At 40.0% G+C, this 18,029-nt stretch overlaps 2 protein-coding genes across 2 annotated transcripts; one reads left to right on the forward strand and one right to left on the reverse strand.

The window, feature by feature from the left end:
• The first annotated feature begins 26 nt into the window (after positions 1–26).
• On the forward strand, positions 27–11,298 carry dnajc2 (DnaJ (Hsp40) homolog, subfamily C, member 2). The gene is made up of 17 exons (XM_088644951.1): positions 27–580; positions 2,565–2,755; positions 3,210–3,285; positions 3,582–3,680; positions 4,495–4,636; positions 6,142–6,222; positions 6,940–7,005; positions 7,551–7,642; positions 7,784–7,905; positions 8,679–8,828; positions 9,013–9,101; positions 9,267–9,336; positions 9,429–9,610; positions 10,088–10,188; positions 10,285–10,395; positions 10,634–10,794; positions 11,152–11,298. Exons 1-17 carry the CDS (start codon positions 526–528, stop codon positions 11,218–11,220), a joined length of 1,857 nt encoding a protein of 618 aa, XP_088501077.1. The 5' UTR covers positions 27–525; the 3' UTR covers positions 11,221–11,298.
• pmpcb (peptidase, mitochondrial processing subunit beta) lies at positions 11,290–17,984 on the reverse strand. Its single transcript, XM_088644953.1, has 13 exons — positions 17,832–17,984; positions 17,017–17,154; positions 16,797–16,883; positions 16,370–16,499; positions 15,802–16,000; positions 15,610–15,689; positions 14,806–14,918; positions 13,942–14,085; positions 13,279–13,439; positions 12,745–12,830; positions 12,544–12,632; positions 12,262–12,337; positions 11,290–11,468 (listed from the first exon to the last, which is right to left on the reverse strand). The coding sequence occupies exons 1-13, from the start codon at positions 17,913–17,915 to the stop codon at positions 11,404–11,406; spliced, it is 1,452 nt and encodes a 483-aa protein (XP_088501079.1). The 5' UTR covers positions 17,916–17,984; the 3' UTR covers positions 11,290–11,403.
• Between the last annotated feature and the right edge of the window lie 45 nt (positions 17,985–18,029).

The raw sequence follows: 18,029 nt of genomic DNA on the forward strand, positions 1-18,029 counted from the left end.
TAAATTGTCTAATATAATGTTATACCGGTGAAGTATTAGAGTTGATAATTATAAAAACCCTTCTCACAACACGTGATTTGGCTCATAATGTTTTAATTACAAAAACTAATTTATTTATTTTTTACATTGTATGATCTGACACAATATTGCAACAGAAATCTAGAACGCATTGTTTATTACGAAGGTTACTGAATTTTTAAATAAAGACAGGAACGTTTGTGTGTCTAATAATTCGCCAGTTCAGTTTAATTCTGCCCTAATATTCAAGACACTGATACGACAAGCTAAGTCATCTTCGTGGCATGAGAAACAACAGCTATAAGCAGAATAGGAACCAATGATCTTGGGCTCTGCGGGTGACTACGGAACTGCAGTTGTTGCACAAGAAGTGCCCTGGAAGATCCTGGGGCTGATCGGCGATTCCATGTGGTGAACCCTGAAACCGGACGATACTGTTTTCAGAAACATTGTATTCGTAATAATACATGTGAATGATTTTCTAGTGAAGCAACTGAACGGTCGAGGATGTTGAAGGAAGCGCTGGAAGGGCAGGTTACAGCTGTCTGTAAGCCCATCGCAGGTGAGGAGTCATTGAGCCTGTGGAAATCCTGCTGATTGAAGCTGTTTATTATTTTAGTAACCTGGAGCGGTGTGCAGTGTCGCATAAAGGGATGCGTGGAAGCCGCTTTTACGGAATTCACGGCACATTTCTAAAGAGTTGAACTCCAGATTTATCTGTAAACGTTACAGTCTTAGACATTAATTGATTGCGGTTACATGCCGGTTCACTTTTATCAGGGTCGAACGAGAGTCTTGCCTGGATTGTTAAATATAACTTCATTTATTTTATTCAAGATTTTATTATCAAGTTAAATTACTATGGTAAGTATTCGTTTTCACTACGAAAACTTACTTGGGGTGTCCCGACCTGCGAGTGTACAGACGTCTTCGGCACACTTGGCACTTTGTAACTTTTAATAATCGGAGAGTTGGTCTATGTATGTTTATATCAATCTGTAAATTGGGTAGTTGTAGCGTCGCAGTGATTCTGTAACAGATGTAAGACTCTGTTTCCCTCTGGCGTCGTTTTTGTAGCTTTAATATGCAGTGGGGAAAAAACTATACCTTTTGAGGAACAGGCAACAAAAATTATTACATTGTATCTTCTCGTTATATCCTTTCCTACTTAATTATTGCTTGTAATAGTATTCCTGTTTTATTTTAAGTCAACATCAGCTTTTTAAACAATGCATATGATTTTAAACGCCAGTTAATATTTGGAATGTCTTCGTTTTTGATTAGGTTTAAGTTACAAATGTATTACATGAAAATAAAATGTTAACTTTGTGCAGCATTCTTTTCGCTTTCCAATTTCTAAAAACGCAGTGATTTGAACATTCAAAAGGATTTCTAGTTTTTTAATTAAATGTCTGACACTTCTAAAACCAGCTCAAGAGGGAAGGCCTGCAAGCTTTACTGTAGCTGTGGCTGTCATTCAGTATATCAAGCATGTCGTGGTAAAAAATGATCACTCCTGCCCTCATGTCTTTATCTGTCCTCTCTTCCTACCACTGGACTGTAATACAATTTAATAAAGGTTACAAAGGAGAGGCCTTTTGGTGCATCTGGTCTATTTGGTAGTTAGTAGCTAATTGATCCAAAGGTCTTATCCAGACATTTCTTGAAAGAAGCCATGGTGTTAGCTTCAGCAACATGACTGGATAGCGTGTTCCATTCTCCCACAGCCCTTAGGGTAAAGTAGTGCTTCCTCTTTTTGGTTTTAAATGCACTTATGTCGTTTCCACTTGTACCATCTGGTTCTTTTTTCACTATTAATTCCAAAGGCATCCTCTGTGTTGATTTTATCAATACCTTTTGAGGCTTTTGAAAACTTGTATTGGGGTCCCCTTGTTGTGTTCTCTGTTCAGCATTAAAAGGGTTCAGTACTTTCAGTCTGTCAATGCAGGACATTCTCCTAGGCCCTGGAATGTGTTATGTGAATGTGGACAGGTTCCAGAGCAGCCATCTCATGTCTATAAAATGGCGACCAAAATTGAACACAATATTTGAAATGAGTCCTGACTACAACTTAATTATTCTGATTTTATTCTTAAATAGCACCTTTCCATCTAGAGCATTCTCAAGGCACAATTTTAATGTGCCATTTGATTTTAATTCTAGTCTTCTACGTGCTAGCATTCTTTTGAATAGCTTCTGCATGTTGTCTAGAGATCAAGTGAGTTTTGCAATAATTAAAAAGCTCTTCCACCAAACTCTATCCCCACACCATCTCAGGTGGGGTGGTGGGGTAATGAACACTGCTTTGCATTCCAGACTGGGGCACCATCTGGGTGGAGTGTGCACGGTCTCCTTGGCCGCATGTGGATTTTCCATTGTCCCCTTGGGGTTTACTCCCTGTTATCTGACTAGATCCGACGGGATACATCATCTCCTGCCCTCCACCCCCCCCCCCCCCCCCCTTGGCCTTAGGCGAGAACACAAAAACCAGGACATTGGGACACAAGCTGTTTGGGTTCGGAGACTGACTCTTCTCGTCTTCACAGCTGCGGTGCTCTCCCAGGTGGAGCCAGTGGGCAGATGGTTTGAGGCATTCCTCAAGAGGAGGAGCAGGAACTTGTCGGCTTCCTTCCAGGAGCTGGAGGAGGAGAAGGAGCTGTCCGAAGAGTCGGAAGATGAAGAACTGCAGCTGGAGGAGTTTCCCATGCTTAGGACACTGGATCCCAAGGACTGGAAGGTACAGTAGTTCATGTTGATTTTAATCTTTTTTTAAAAAAAATGCGAGTAGCAGAGTAATATGGAATGTGAAAAGTGCCGTGCTTTTCTGTTTTTGTGTTAAATTGGAGAGAGATGTGGAAAGCACTAACCATACGTGACTTTTTAATCTTGGGTTTAAGGTTTAAAAATTGTTGATCAGAAGATTTCTTGTTTCATATGCTGTGATGCATAATACGCATTGCTTTTTCTGAAATGGCTTATGGCTTAGACATTAATATCTCACCATTTTTTTATGGGAAGACTGCCTACCTAATGGAATTAAGTTTGGACTCGGACCACTGTAAATAGTTCCCATGCCATTACAATGTAGGTATTATCTCACATGATAAACAATTCTACTGGTACAGGTTATGTAACAGAAGGTTCACTGTGACATTAGTGAGCAGTGATTGTGTTCATTTTTTGTTTCACAGAATCAAGATCACTATGCTGTTCTGGGATTGGCTCATTTAAGATACAGAGCAACACAAAAACAAATCAAAGCAGCTCGTACGTATCTTTTTTTCATCTTTATATCTAAATCATTCTGTACAGATTAGTAAATCAACCATTTTTTACACCACAGTTTAAAATTAATCTAACCCTGGAGTAAATTTTAATATGCAGGATTGTTAGTTTTTGTCTCCAGAGTTTATTTAATATAATCAAGAGACGTTTCTGACTGATGAAACTTTCTGGTTTCTCCCTAAAGATCCCCAAGGGGGCAGTGAGCTCTTGCAGGCCTATAGGCACCAGCCCATGGGATTCCTGCTGGACATGACAACTTTTCTTTTTCTTCTCACCAGACAAAGCAATGGTTTTAAAACATCACCCTGATAAGAGGAAAGCGGCAGGAGAGCAGATAGTGGAAGGAGACAATGACTATTTTACCTGCATTACAAAAGGTAATTAATTTTTGGAATGTGAGTCCTGGGTCCTACCTGATGTAATTCAAGACACTTCAAGACCTTCAGTTGGGATCCCCTTTGGAGAGACTTGTCATGATGGATCCCAAGTAGAATAGTGAATAGTGTGAACTGTTTTTACTGGTATAGAGCCAGACTGAACCTATAATGAGACAGCTGTCATTTGGTGTGAGGGAAAGGTATGTAATTACCGGATCCATATTGTATCTCGCACTGAGTCAGAAGCTGCATAGGAGGTGGGGTTTGTAAAGCTAGAGGTTGGGAAAGAACAGGTATGATTAGTCTTTGTTTTGCTTCACATGAACATTGTCCACTCAACGAGAAAAACCTGGGACCCAGAGTTCAAAATATATAATTATATTGACTGTTTCCTTCAAAAGCTTTCAGTGGTGCAGCCTACACACGCATGTAGCGAACATACCACAATATTTTCCTCCTGTCCTCTTCTAAACCATGTATATATTTTTCTTTTATCAATGAGGTATTGTCTTTGCAATGTAATACAAGGGCTACATCTCCTCTTAAGCTCCTATTTTCCACTGATTATTTTGTTAGGCTTTAAGCATTAATTGGAATGGAGTCATTCCAGTATGGGGCTGTTTTGTTCCCTGAACTGCTATAACAGCAGTTTGTTGATTGTCAGGGTTTTTACTGATACCTTTGCCTTTAGTACAGGAATTTTTTTTTTTTATTGGACCTCTGCAAAAAAGGCGAGTACCATCTTTCTTGTGTGAAAATGGTTTGTTAGGCTAGTTGTATTTAAAAATACTTGTTTATTTGTCCGCTTTTTCAGCCAATGAAATCCTGTCAGATCCTGTGAAGCGTCGAGCATTTGACAGTGTGGATCCCACCTTTGACAATGCCGTGCCTACAAAGAGTGAGGGCAAAGATAACTTCTTTGAGGTTTTTGCTCCTGTTTTTGAAAGAAATGCAAGGTGGGTGAGCCAGCCAAACCAACAATACTGAAAATAGAGCTTTCTAAACTAGTCAGGAATAAAGTGGTAGAGAAGCATGGATCAGAAGACAGTCAGTTGCATTTAAATCCTTTAGCTTATGGTGGTCATTGCGTGGATCTCTTTTGAATATGATGGTCATTAAGTGGTGACAAAGGTTTTTGTTTTCCTACAGTTACATTTTATGTATCTACATTGCCCTAGCTGTGTATTCCTTGTATTTCAAAATTGTCTGAACTTGTCTAGACACCTTTAATTAGGATTTTAAATTAATTTCTACACAAGTTTTGAACAAGTTCATTTAGGGAAAAAATGCATACATTTGTAATTTAGTAAAATGTGATATTTTGTGGTGTGAATGACTTGCAGACATTTTGCATTTGGCTGTGTGCTGTCCTCAATACTCTATAGTTTTATCCACTTCTCTAGATTATTAGTTAGACCTCAGTTTCTTCCAGAGACTTGAAGACAGGTGCAGTGTTGCATTAACTGGAGTGATCAGTTACTTCACAAATGGGATTCAAGGCTTTGCGTAAAACTGGTCCCTTACAGTCAACGAAGAGGAATCTTTTACCTTCTGGTACAATTGATTAGTAAAAACGTAAAATAGTTGTCAACATGGAAAGAGAAGAAAGCAACTCTATAACAATAAGATGTGGCAGGGTCTCAATATCTGCAGAATTGCTTATTTGTGATGTGGCCTGACTGATGGGGATGGAGACGGAGGAACAGAGTGTGAAGAAACCAGACTTTCAGATCAGCAGTGAAATAAATGAGGATAGCGAGAGGAATATAGGTAGTGCGTGAGCCTCTTCCTGCCCCTGCCCAAGTACTCTCCACCCAGCATGTGTGTCTCAGTCTGATTTCTATACATTTGTAATTACTGTTGTACTGTATCTTTTAGTTAATTTAAATCAGCTTCGATCTAATACGTTACCTTAATTAGCATTAAAGGGAGGGTTAGTGTGGTCTTGTTTTTATATTGTAATAAACACTCCAGTGTTTGTGTCTACAGCGTGGGGAATTACAGTTTATTTTTTTTTAAAGGAAAAGACTTTTATGAAGAGCTTTGTGACAGTTTTATTGTCCATTTCTTTACAGTAGGGCACGATAATCCCAGAGGCAGGGACACAGAGGAGGCATTCATGTTTTTTTTTTTTAGCTGATTACTATACATTTGTAATTACTGTTGTACTGTATCTTTAAGTTAATCAGTGTTAATTTAAATCAGCTTCGATCTAATACATTACCTTAATTAGCATTAAAGGGAGGGTTACTTGCTTACTTTAAGTATTACTTATTTGTGAAAGGTCTCTACACCTTTGCGAATGTCAAGAACCTGCTGTACTACTTTAATAACTACTGTCTGAGGACAGTGTCTGGATTGTCTGGTTGCTGTCTATAAATTATGTAATCTTGAAACATGTTGGAGGCTACTCACTCACACTAGGAATGGTGTCTTTTTTTTAATTCTTGAACATAAACAGGTGGACAACCAAAAAGTATGTCCCCAAACTGGGAAATATGAATTCATCATTTGAAGAAGTGGATAACTTCTACTCCTTTTGGTAAGTAAAATGTACAAATTTCTCTTATTTTCTCAAAGGAAACTACAGTAAAGGCTTGGTATTTCGGGATTAAATACCTTATAGGGAAAACCTTCCAGCATTTTGGAAGTATTATTTTTGTTATAACATTGTTCAGAAATAGTGTTGGCCACTTCTGGTAGTAAGTATTTTAATGGAAATCAATTCTGGAAACTTAAACAAATCCAAGTTCCCTCCCATAATTCAAGTTATTGTATGTGCAAACTAATAAATTGGATCACTGGTATGATAATACTCTTTACCCTGTATTACAGTTATTTTTTTCATTCTTGGTTGGGTGCATTTTCTTTACTTTTTGCATTGTTTTATTACCATTATAAATGCAGCTCTACTGTACTATAAAAGTACAAATTATAGGAATAACAGACATGAAAGTAAATATTAAAAATAAAGACCTGAGCAAGTAAAGAGTACACTTGCTCAACCAACTCTCTCTCCTGCTCTTGTGGTTAAATTCTCTTCTAGCTTCATCTGTCCTTTTCTTTTTTTTTACCCATTTAAAGTGTACTTTCTAGATTAGTCAGGATTATCGGACTTTCTACTATTATCGTTTTAGATTCTCATGATCATGGATGTCAGCAAATTAGTGTATTCTAAACAGATGACACTCTGAAGTATACACTCTCAAATGTTTTATGAACTGAAATTCATGTGTTCTTTGCTTCCTTTGAATCTCAGGTACAACTTTGATTCTTGGAGAGAATTCTCTTACTTGGATGAGGAAGAAAAGGAAAAAGCAGAATGGTATGTGATCTGAAATTTAGATCAGCGGTCTCGAACTCATTTTCTGGGGTGTCTTGTATCTTGGGATATTTGTTCCACTGACGTTCTTGGTTACATAATTATTTAATTAGCTGCATAATTCTAATACTTTTACCCTGGCTCTGAGGCAATTTCTAGGTAACTACTGATGTGAGCGTCTTGTGTATCCAGCTGTAAAAGATTTCAAGAAAAATCCTATATACAGTGTTTGTAATTAGTTTAATAATTTAATTGACTACTCAGGTTGAAAAAAAGAGTAGAAGACAAGTCTGAGACCCCTTATATATATGATTAATCACACTAGCTGACGGGCAGTCTATTATAAAGGATTTGACTGACTTTGAGAAGAAAGAGGTTCATTAAACCAATTAATTTTCATTTCATGTAATGTGATGTGTGTTTGGAACCTATTGTTTATAGCTAAATGTCTTTTAAAGAAATATGCGTCACGGTAAGACGTTATCCCATGTTTTCCATGTGAAAGATTGCATGTTAATGCTACTTTGTTTTTCCCCAACGCCTTCTAGCCGAGATGAAAGAAGGTGGATTGAAAAGCAAAACCGTGCGTCTAGAGCACAGCGAAAGAAAGAGGAAATGAACAGAATACGGACATTAGTGGGTGAGAAGCGCTTAATTGAAAAGTGTCAGCCTGGCGACAGGAATTAAGGAGGTTTTTTAGGTTTTCAGTTCTCCATCCTGATTCAGCTTGCTGTTGTCTCCCGGCACCGGATCAAGGTCACAGGGTTGTCCTCTGTTTTAGACACTGCGTACAGCTGTGATCCCCGGATAAAGAAGTTCAAGGAAGACGAGAAGGCGAGAAAAGAGTCCGAGAAGAAAGCCAAAGCTGAAGCGAAGAGGAAAGAACAGGAGGAGAAAGAACGGGTCTGTTAATAGCGAGCAAAATGCTGCGTGTTTGTCCTTAGGGTTTTACTTTACACGTGAAGAGCTGGTGGGCATGAAGAAGCCTGTTGCCTCCAGGATGCTAAACTACATGAGGGGCCATATTTAACTTCTCTCTCAAAAGTAATGATCGAAAAGGCTTCTGTTGTACACTGGCCATGAGCCTGTACTTTAAATAAGTTTCTGAATTTTTTTACATTCAAATGTTTGCAATAATAAGTGCAACGTAAGTGGTCTTGTCTTTAATGCACCTGATTGTGGTTTTGAGGTCATGAGAAGTTAGAAATGAGATGAGGTCATAGGGCCCATCCAGCATTGTAGCTAATAGAATATCTGGTTGCTAGTAGCTAAGCTATCCAGAGTTTCTTTTTTGAAAGAAGCCACATTATATGCTTTGACAACACGGCAGGCTAGCTTTTTCCAGACACCCACAAGCTTAGGGTAAAAAAGAGACTTAGTTTTTAACATTCTTCCTTGTTTCATGTGATGATTCTGCATGACTCCATGGGGTTGACTTTGTTATTATGTATATTTTCTGTATACCAATGACAGTTTGTCATTAGTATTCCTTATATTTCAACAGTTGTTTGGAATTATTTATTGTGCCATTCCTATATTTGTCCATTTTAAAACAATGGTATTCTTTATTTTCCTTGTAAGTGTAAATTTGATATCTCGAACACAGCTTCTGATTCTGCCTCTTTGCACCGTCTCTCCTCCATGCGGTATGTGCGAAACATACTTGCTGTGTGCAGGCAAGGCAGGCCGAACTGGAAGCTGCCCGTCTGGCCAAGGAGAAGGAAGAGGAGGAGGCGAAGCAGGCCGCGCTGCAGGCCAAGAAAGAGAAGGAGATCCAGAAGAAAGCCATCAAAAAGGAAAGGCAGAAACTCAGGACAACATGCAAGGTACCCCAAACTTTATGATGAGGCTTTTTGTTTCAGGTTGGATGTAGTGGGATTAGTCTGGCCCAATAAAGATTTAAGTTTTTGATGTTTCCATTTTGAGTCCCGTCACTTTCCTTATACTAATGCTGGGCTTGTTTTTTGAGGTCTTTGTTGTTGTTTATGACTCATCTACCTTTATTTAAAGAACTGGAATTACTTTGCTGACAATGAGGCTGAAAGTGTGAAGATGATGGAAGAGATAGAAAAACTCTGCGATCGACTGGAGCTTGTGAGGTACAGAAAGCCATTTTAAATTCTTCCCAGCTCATGAGAATATTCACTCAAGCCGCGAGTCTAATGTTATAGCTTCCATGTTGCCTGTTATTTATTTTCTTAGTACTTTATATCATCTGTAACCCTTAAGACGTCTTTACAATGATTTTATTTCCCCCCCCGTAGCCTACAGTCCTTGAACGAAGAGCTTGCGTCGAGTACAAAGCAGGAAGGCAAGGCCGCGGTTGAAAAGCACGTAAGTTGGATTTGGGAGTGGCGAGGGGGTCTGGAGCGAGGGCGGCTGCTTGCCACGCTGTGCTCACGCTGGGCCGCGCGGGTGCCGTGCAGGTGCAGGAGGTGAACGCGCAGCTGCAGAGGGAGCGGGAGGCGGAGGCCCGGGCGCGCCAGGCCGCCAGGATTTCCGAGCAGGCCAGCAGCGGAGCCGGAGGGGGCAGCAAGGGCTGGAACGAGGAGGAGCTGCAGCTGCTCATCAAAGCCGTCAACCTTTTCCCTGCCGGAACCAACGCCAGGTAACGAGCGTCGCCTTTGCGAGGAGCACCCCTCCAGATGCCGTCCTTGGATCCATTGGCTACTGCCGAATAGATGGGCTAAATGGCCTCCTTTCATTTCTGATCGCTCTAATGTTCTTAAAGACAATTGCTCTGTAATAGACTTTGTAGAATGTACCCTATTCCCTTTCAGCCACCAGAAAAGGCTGAATGGATTTAAAACATGAAAGTTTTGTTTAGGGAGGTTTAGGAATACTCTAAATTCACTTCTATGGAAGTGGCGCTTTATAAAGTAAGAGATCAGGAAAAAAGTTGCAAATAAGAGAAGTCAATTTTTCCCCATCTGTCTTTCTAGTTTCTTACCTGGTTTGTGTTTGCAAGATGACCTAGAGTATTTCCTGGTCAGAAATCTTGCATTCTTCCCCCCCCCCCGAAGAAAGATGTAAACCGTTTACAATTACATGTGGCTCTTTTGACATGCTTTTATTTTCTTTTAAGGTGGGAAGTGATTGCCAACTACATGAATTTGCACTCTACTAGTGGCATCAAAAGAAATGCCAAGGATGTTATTAATAAAGCCAAGAATTTACAAAAACTCGGTAAGTGCATCATGTGAGTTTGCATTCTCATTTCTAAAACATGCTTTTCCATCGCGTGTTTTACAGAAGAAAATATTGTTTTATTGTCTGCCTTAGATCCTCACCAGAAAGATGAAATCAACAAGAAAGCATTTGAAAAGTTTAAAAAGGAGCATGCGGCCGTGCCCCCGACTGTCGACAATGCAGTTCCCTCAGAACGATTTGATGGTAAGATACGATGGGAGCAGGGCCTGTAAACATTAACACAGAGGATTTCAGTTTTGATTTCTTTCTGGAGCAGAGTGGGCAAAATAACAAGAACAGGACTGTTTTTAACCTACCATTTTATCAATGTGTAGCGGAACAATTTTTGTGGATGAATGGATGCCTGGTTTTCTGGTTACATCGGTACTGTGAATCTTTCTTCTAAGGATGTCTAAGGAATTCTCTTCTGGCGGTTTTGTAGTTTCAAGCTCGGATACAAATTCTGCTCCATGGACGACAGAGGAACAGAAGCTCCTGGAGCAAGCGCTGAAGACCTTTCCTGTTAACACCCAGGAGAGATGGGAGAAGATTGCAGCTGCGGTTCCCGGCCGTACCAAGAAGGATTGTATGAAGAGATATAAGGTAATGTGCTTTCAGTGATATTTCACAAGTCATCCACTTGTAGGTAACTTTCACCGTATTTTACACAGTTTGTGTGGCAGAACCCATTTGAAAGTCCACTTTGTTTTCATTTCAGATCATTTGAAGTAAACTCATTTTGTTAGGTTTTAAAAAGGCTTGTCTTTCACGTACTGGAAATGGTAATACTTTCACAAAACCATTTCGGTATTGTTGTTGTAGATGCTGTTCTACTTGAACATCCTTTAAAAATGAAGGAGTAAATTCAATTCAGGGTGTGAAAAAGGCTAATTAAAATGTTGAAGATCAGTGCAAGGTGCTGCCCTGTAATTTAAAACTGGTTTTCTGGTCTCCCTCTAGGAGCTGGTTGAGATGGTGAAAGCAAAGAAAGCTGCCCAGGAACAAGTTGCTGTTAAAAGTAAAAAATGACAAGTATATAAACTGTGTTCTTTTAGTGTTGTTGTGCTGTCTTTATTTTATAATAAAAAAATGCAAACAAACATTAAATATTTTTAATCCTTCTTTCTTGTACACCACTTTATTTTGACAGAACAATCATTTCAAGGTAAATTATAGCCATAGTTATTGTATAAAATAGCCATGTTCTTAGTCCTATGTTCTCAGCCAGTACATTCCACTCCGGATACTGTTGTAGTCTGGAAGCTGTTCAATGGGTCCTGGAAAAAACAAACAAACCAGTAGGAAGAAAGACAATGATCCACTGCTGTAGCCTGATTTGTCTAAACCAAATTCAAGAAGTCATTATGCACAAGACAAATGCTGTAAAGGTCAGTGAAAATAGTCTAATTATTATTTTATGTAGCTCTAGTATGTAAAACTTTTCTTGAATTGACTTTTTAAACACAACAAATGGACAGAGTCCAAAGTGATTAGAAGAATTTAAGGCAATATTGATATAGAGCCCTTATAAATGTGGTATTCATTTTCATTAGCTGTGAAAAACAGGAATTAAAAAAACAAATCAAACAATAACTGACATGCACAGCACACTGAAAAAGTGTAGTTTCAATTATAAATACCAAGAAATTATAATAACACCACATGCCTGGTGGATAAGGTTCAAGGAGAATTTTGAGTTCTAAAGCTACTGAACCTGTTAATATAATTTATTATTATTATTATTAATATAATATATTTAAAGTTAATCTAAAAGTTCAGAGTATTGTATGAAATACTACAGCTTTTACACCATACTTTTACAATCCCTATATACTTGGCTATTTTTTGGTAAGAACTAAAGAGTAAAGTCAGGACAAACTCCATCATATATAACTACAACTACATCATGTATAAATCCAGACATTTTCAGCTTTAGTATTACAGGCAACATTGTGATTTTCAAATGTTTGGGTTGGTGAGCAGCATCACTTAATGGTTTTAAAAGATGTCTGACATTGACAAGGACTTTCTGAGTGTTTAATAGATCAAGCTGACATAATTAAAACATACCAACAGCAGCAACTGCAGGACATTTGTCATAGATATATTTTGTACAGACATCCTTGATGGTTTTGGCATCGATGGCCTGAAAGAGAAAAACAACTTAAGCAAAAACTATTCAGCACGGCCAGAAATATGTGAAGTTTTTCTATGGAAAATACAAGAATGAAAATTACAGTTATGCATCAAAGGGACTTGATATAATCAGGGAATGGGGCTTAAGTATTTGAGCACATGCAGTATAGTACGTATGTCATCAGCTCTGTTTAGAAATGCTGAGACTCCACTTACGTCAATTCTAGCCTCCAGCTCAGGAAGGGGAATTCTGCGGCTGTAGCACAGCATCTGTCTACCAATGTCCTCACAGATAGGAGTGGATCCTGAAGCAAAGCACACATTTTATAAAGCAGTGTTGCATCTTGAGAACTTTTGCACCAATAGATTCAGTATTAGATTCTTGCAGCATTCTTGTAATTTACAACTATACTGTACCATCAAGATGCAGAAGCATGTTTGTTTTCAGTAGATTCTTGGCACGTGCTACCTCACTTTCAGTGACACTTGTACATAGGGACATCCTGAAATAACACATTAGAAAAATAATGGAAGTAAATCTTAGCAGTGCACATGGGGAAAAATGAAAAAGTCGATGTTATGACAATTAAATCCTGAAAGTAGCCAGGACACACAAAATATTATTACTCAATAAAGTGGTTCTCAGCACCAGTTCTAGGGAGGCTCGATAAGGATGGAGATGACTGAAGAGTTTCTATCTTCTGTGTAAAATTATTCATACTCAGTAACTGAACTTTTTGACATACAGTAAATACCTCATCTGTCTTTTTCTTCATTTACTGCTGCTTGGCTTCTGTGTTTAAGATTGTGTTTGGTTTTATATCAATTTATCAAATCTCCTATTTCAGATTAATATTTTACAAATAACCAGATTCCAGATTTAGGGTTCTGAGAACTTAAAAGGAATGTCAAGAGCATGTGCTATTCTTGACAGCAATAGATATGTCTTACCATTCTCTCTGAGTGAAATGCATCATCTCGGCAATGGTACTTGGCTCACAGACCATATAGAGACCCCACAGACCTGTGTCGGTGTAGCAGGTGTTGAAGGACTGGAAGCTGTGGCACAGATTGCCCTGGCAGGCCATCTGAGCTAACGTGCTGGACAGATTCTACAGTGAAGAAAGAAAGAGGCATAAATACATTTTCTATCCGTTTCTTCTATTTCAGGGTCGCAGATGAGCTGGACCCTAACCCGACTAGCAATTGGTGCATGGCTGTCACAGGGCAGGCACACACCCACACACCAGGACCAATTTTCCCAGAAGACACTTAACATACTAGTATGTAGTTGAACTGTGGGAGGAAACTGGAGCACCTGAAGGAAATCCATGTGAACCAGGGGAGAACATACAAACTTCACACAGATAGCATCCCAGGGCTGCAGAGCTATGAGGCATCAAGACTAACCACTGCACCACTGAGGCACAAAAGTGGAAAAGCAAATCTATTTTTTGTATTGGGCAGAATGTTTGGACTACCTCTTAAAAAATCTGCATTTTTCTACAATTATTTTATACACCTCCATACAACATCTGAACAGGTTATGGCACTTTTTACGTCAGAATTCACAAGCGGGCACGGGTGTTTTGCAAGAGCAAAGGAGTGTCGTACCACACCGCCTCCAAAGGACCGGTCCCAGTTGCCGATCAGCGTGTTGGCCACCATGAGAGGGATGGTATCGGGATGGGACCAGCCCACTGCCTCCACAGTTATGGCAATGTGTGCCAGGGGCATCTTGTCGTCCCTCACACGGACCTGCCAGGAGGGAAATTTCCAGCATGGATCAGCACATTATCTCCCTCTTCAGCCGCTGAGCATCTTTGATCTCATCAGAGCTGTTCTAACATAATGTAAAGGCTTGTACAGGAATGCACTTTTTCAGTCACTGACGGATAAACATGGTGTTAACTTGGCACCTCTTTAATCGTCTGTCATGTAGGTAAATCTGTTTTCTAAAACAAAGCTTAATGTTAAAAACACAAAAAAAAGTTTATACTTTATTTTTTTCAGCATGGTAGCCCAGTATACCATGTGGCAATCTGTACACCAAATTCTAGTAAATAGAAACCAGCTGGACCTTTTAGAAAAATCTGTTTCAGATAAAACTGGAAAGACTAAACTCAAAATAAGCAAGGCCTGCAGAAAGACAACTCTTCAGTGGAAACAAGTTATATAAAAGATATAATTCTGTATAATACTTTTTGACTTGTCTTCAGGATATCAAGACAGGGACACAAACAGAAAAGGGCACCAACAATACAGCTAATTGTAAAGAAGGTACCCAGAGATAGTAATGACTGTATGTATACTGATAGAAGTGTCAAATTCATTCTTAAATGTCAATTGAGCAGTGAGTTGTTTTGAAATACTTCCCTGTCGCGGCCAGGCAGAATTACAGCTGGAAGGAAACGCGTGGTGACGATCCAGAGGACCCAGAGCCCTAGTGCTCCACCTGCAGGAATCCTGCACACCCACCTCGCTGCCTGTGAACCTGCACGGAGGAAGGGCTGGGGCTTCTCCTTCGTACTTAGCAGGCAGCCTACCAAAATGGTACTTAGCCAGGTCAATCAGCTCACTGTGTGACACGCCTAAATCAAACAAAAAACGGAACCTGAACCTCATCCATGCTCCTTAAAGTCATTTACAGCAGTGGTGTGCAGTCCTGGTCCTGGAGGGCCGGTGTGTCTCCAGGTTGACCAGGTCTCTGTAAAGCTGCAGTGTGCTGGGAGGAGCTAGCAAACCAGTCCAGTTAAGCCAGTAACCAGCTGGTTTTGCTCCTCCAGAGCAGAGCTGGACTGAATACCTGCACACACACCAGTCTACCAGGGCTACCAGGACTGAACAGATTATTTACAGTAATTTAATTCAGGGGCCTATGCTGTTTCAGCCTTTACAGTAAGTGTGCTTTATTAAAAGAAATGTTAAAAGAGATCGAGTGGCTTCCAAAGGAAAAAGCCACACCTAATACCCAACTAATGCTTAAAAATATGGTTTTACTTCTGAACCTTTCCAAATTTCTGAATTCCTTGATATGAGGAAACGTATATTATCCTAGACTGAACCATACTACTTTTACTGTATTAAGGAAATCTCAAGATTGGGGAAATTTACCAAACTACAGCATGCAATTCGGTGAAACTGTAGCACTACCATGATCAGTAGACATGGTTAAACCTTACTGTTACGTCTCCTCAAAGAGAGGGAAAAAAGGTTGCTTTGCCAGTCAAGTGGCAGTCGGAATTATACAAGAGTGAAAGATGTATAGTCTAAATAACTGACCTCCAGCAGCTGCCAGTACTATCCTTGGGCCTTTATAATGCGTAGTGATGTATTCAACAAGGTCATTCCGATTTATTGTTCTGCAAAAAAAATAAATGATACCAGGTCACATGTGTTCCTGCTGGTGTCACTCATTCACAAAGTGGACAAGCAGTTGGCCTGGGCAGGTTCCTGGCACCTGGGAATACGTACTTGATGTTCTCGGTGGGCCCCAGGATTGTTCGGCCCAGTGCTGTCGACTGATAGGCTGTGGCATGGAGGTAGTCAAATACCACTTCCTGCAAGTTGGTCTCAACTTCCTGCATCTCTCGCAGGATGACCCCTCGCTCGCGCTCAATCTCCGCTTCACCTAGCGTGCTGTTCTGGATAATATCAGCAAGGATTTCCACGGCTGGACATTCAGGAGACAAAGATACCCAGATTTAGCCCACAAACACAGGTCCCCGACCTCAGGTTTCTACCAATTTCACAAACAAATCTCGTATTCCGTTTTACCGATTTTCACTCAAAAATTTTGTTCGCTCAGTACATTAGGCATTCGGCCAATCGGATGCCGCCACTTAGAGAATCCCAGCCACAGCTGGCTGGCGGCTGACTTTACTAGGGAGACTTTTGTCTGTTGTAATGAATAGATATAAATGCTCAAAGAATAAATCATAAAATAATTAAATTTCCAAAGCAAAACGGCCACTTATTTACGATATATGGCAGCTTCTCCACACTCCATGTGTCAAGACACAAAAGCATGTGACCGCCATACCTCTGGGAAGATCTTTAGAGAACGCCTTGGCGTAATAGACAGTTTGCTCTCTGGAGGTGTACGCATTCAGGTGAGCCCCCATGTTCTCAATCTCCAGTTCGAGATCCAGCTGTGACCGCTTCTTAGTGCCCTGTAGTAAGCAGGAAATCAAACTTACAGAACCTTGCAAAAAGTTCTATGCAGCCAACACCCCAACGTATGTTTAGTTTTTTAATACTACAACATTCATGAACCGTGTTTTACACTAAGCATCAGAATTTACACATTTCATATTCCTATGCAATAAACCTTTTACCCTAAAAATGAACACCCATGGCAACAACTCAGGTGCAGAGATATTAAGACAGCTGACAGAAAACTAAGACTCCACCTTAGATAATATACTTCCAGACTACAAACTAAACCCTCAGCCCTTTCCTTACCTTACCTTGAAAGCCATGTGCTCCAGGAAATGAGCCGTTCCATTGTTTCTTTCATTTTCGTACCGACTCCCAGCATCAATCCAGAGCCCCACCTGTCAGGGTGTCACATATTGGTAAAAAAACATTTCCAAACCCGCACTTATTTAAGAACACTACAGGAGCTGCTTGATTATTCACTAAAAATGTCTGTAGCAAAAGCTACTGTACATCATCTGAGACACTCACCGTGCATGTTGACAGCCCAGAATCTTCAGATGCAACACGGAGTCCGTTCTCTAAAGTGGTGACCTTAGTTTCGGGTACATTTAAAATCACTTGGCTGGCTGCCTGGGTGGTTCTGTGTCTGTTCGATCCAATAATGTGCTGTTAGAAAAATACACACAAAAACTGAAACGGTGTTTACACAAGACAGCACAGACAGGCCTCTGTGGGACTATCGATTCAGATGACATTAAAATGACGCTCAGAACCATCTTCCCTTTCCATCTTATAACTCTGGAAATCTGTTACTGTTACCCTGAAGCCTGTCAAACATTTCTTCTTGAATGTGCTCGGTTCCCACTTCCGACAACTCCTCTAACATCTACCTGGTCGGACGTACATTTCACGCCGTCATTCACCCCCGCGCTATAGAATTTCTCTGCCTTTGACGTTACTTTCGTATTATTTTAATTACAGTATTAACTGAATTATTTTAGATTATCCCCCAGTTTAAGAGTTTACATAACGTATTTTTACAATAATTATTGCTGTTGTTGTTACTGTACACCGGTTATTTTGGTTCTCGTAAATAACTGTGGAATCACGCGTCACCAAAATTAAATACAATAGTCTCATAGGTCCCGATCCCCACAACAAGCAAAACACGATACACGGATTCAGTCCCTTTGCTCTCTTCACGGTAGCATGTTTCGCTGGACTACACCAGTTCGAAGCCACTAACGTTGTAAGCAAAGTTGTATTTGATTTAATCGTAAAGACCAATACTTTCAGGTAGCTGTGATATAATATAAAGTACGCATCAAGCCGATAATACTGACCTTGGTTAAGGCATTTGTCTTTAATAAACTACTTCTCAGAAAACCCCTTCCCACAAAGCCAAACCGCTGCAAGGACGCCGCCATGTTTTGTATATCCGTGCACACTGCGCCTATGCGCAGGCAGGTTTGCGTTCTTGTAGTGCAGGCGGGTGCAGCTCTGCGCAGATTCTGTGCAGATGGAGTTCTCCGGGTTGCAGT

Source organism: Lepisosteus platostomus, chromosome 9 (genome assembly GCF_059453375.1).
Source record: "Lepisosteus platostomus isolate fLepPlt1 chromosome 9, fLepPlt1.hap1, whole genome shotgun sequence".
NCBI lineage: Eukaryota > Metazoa > Chordata > Actinopteri > Semionotiformes > Lepisosteidae > Lepisosteus > Lepisosteus platostomus.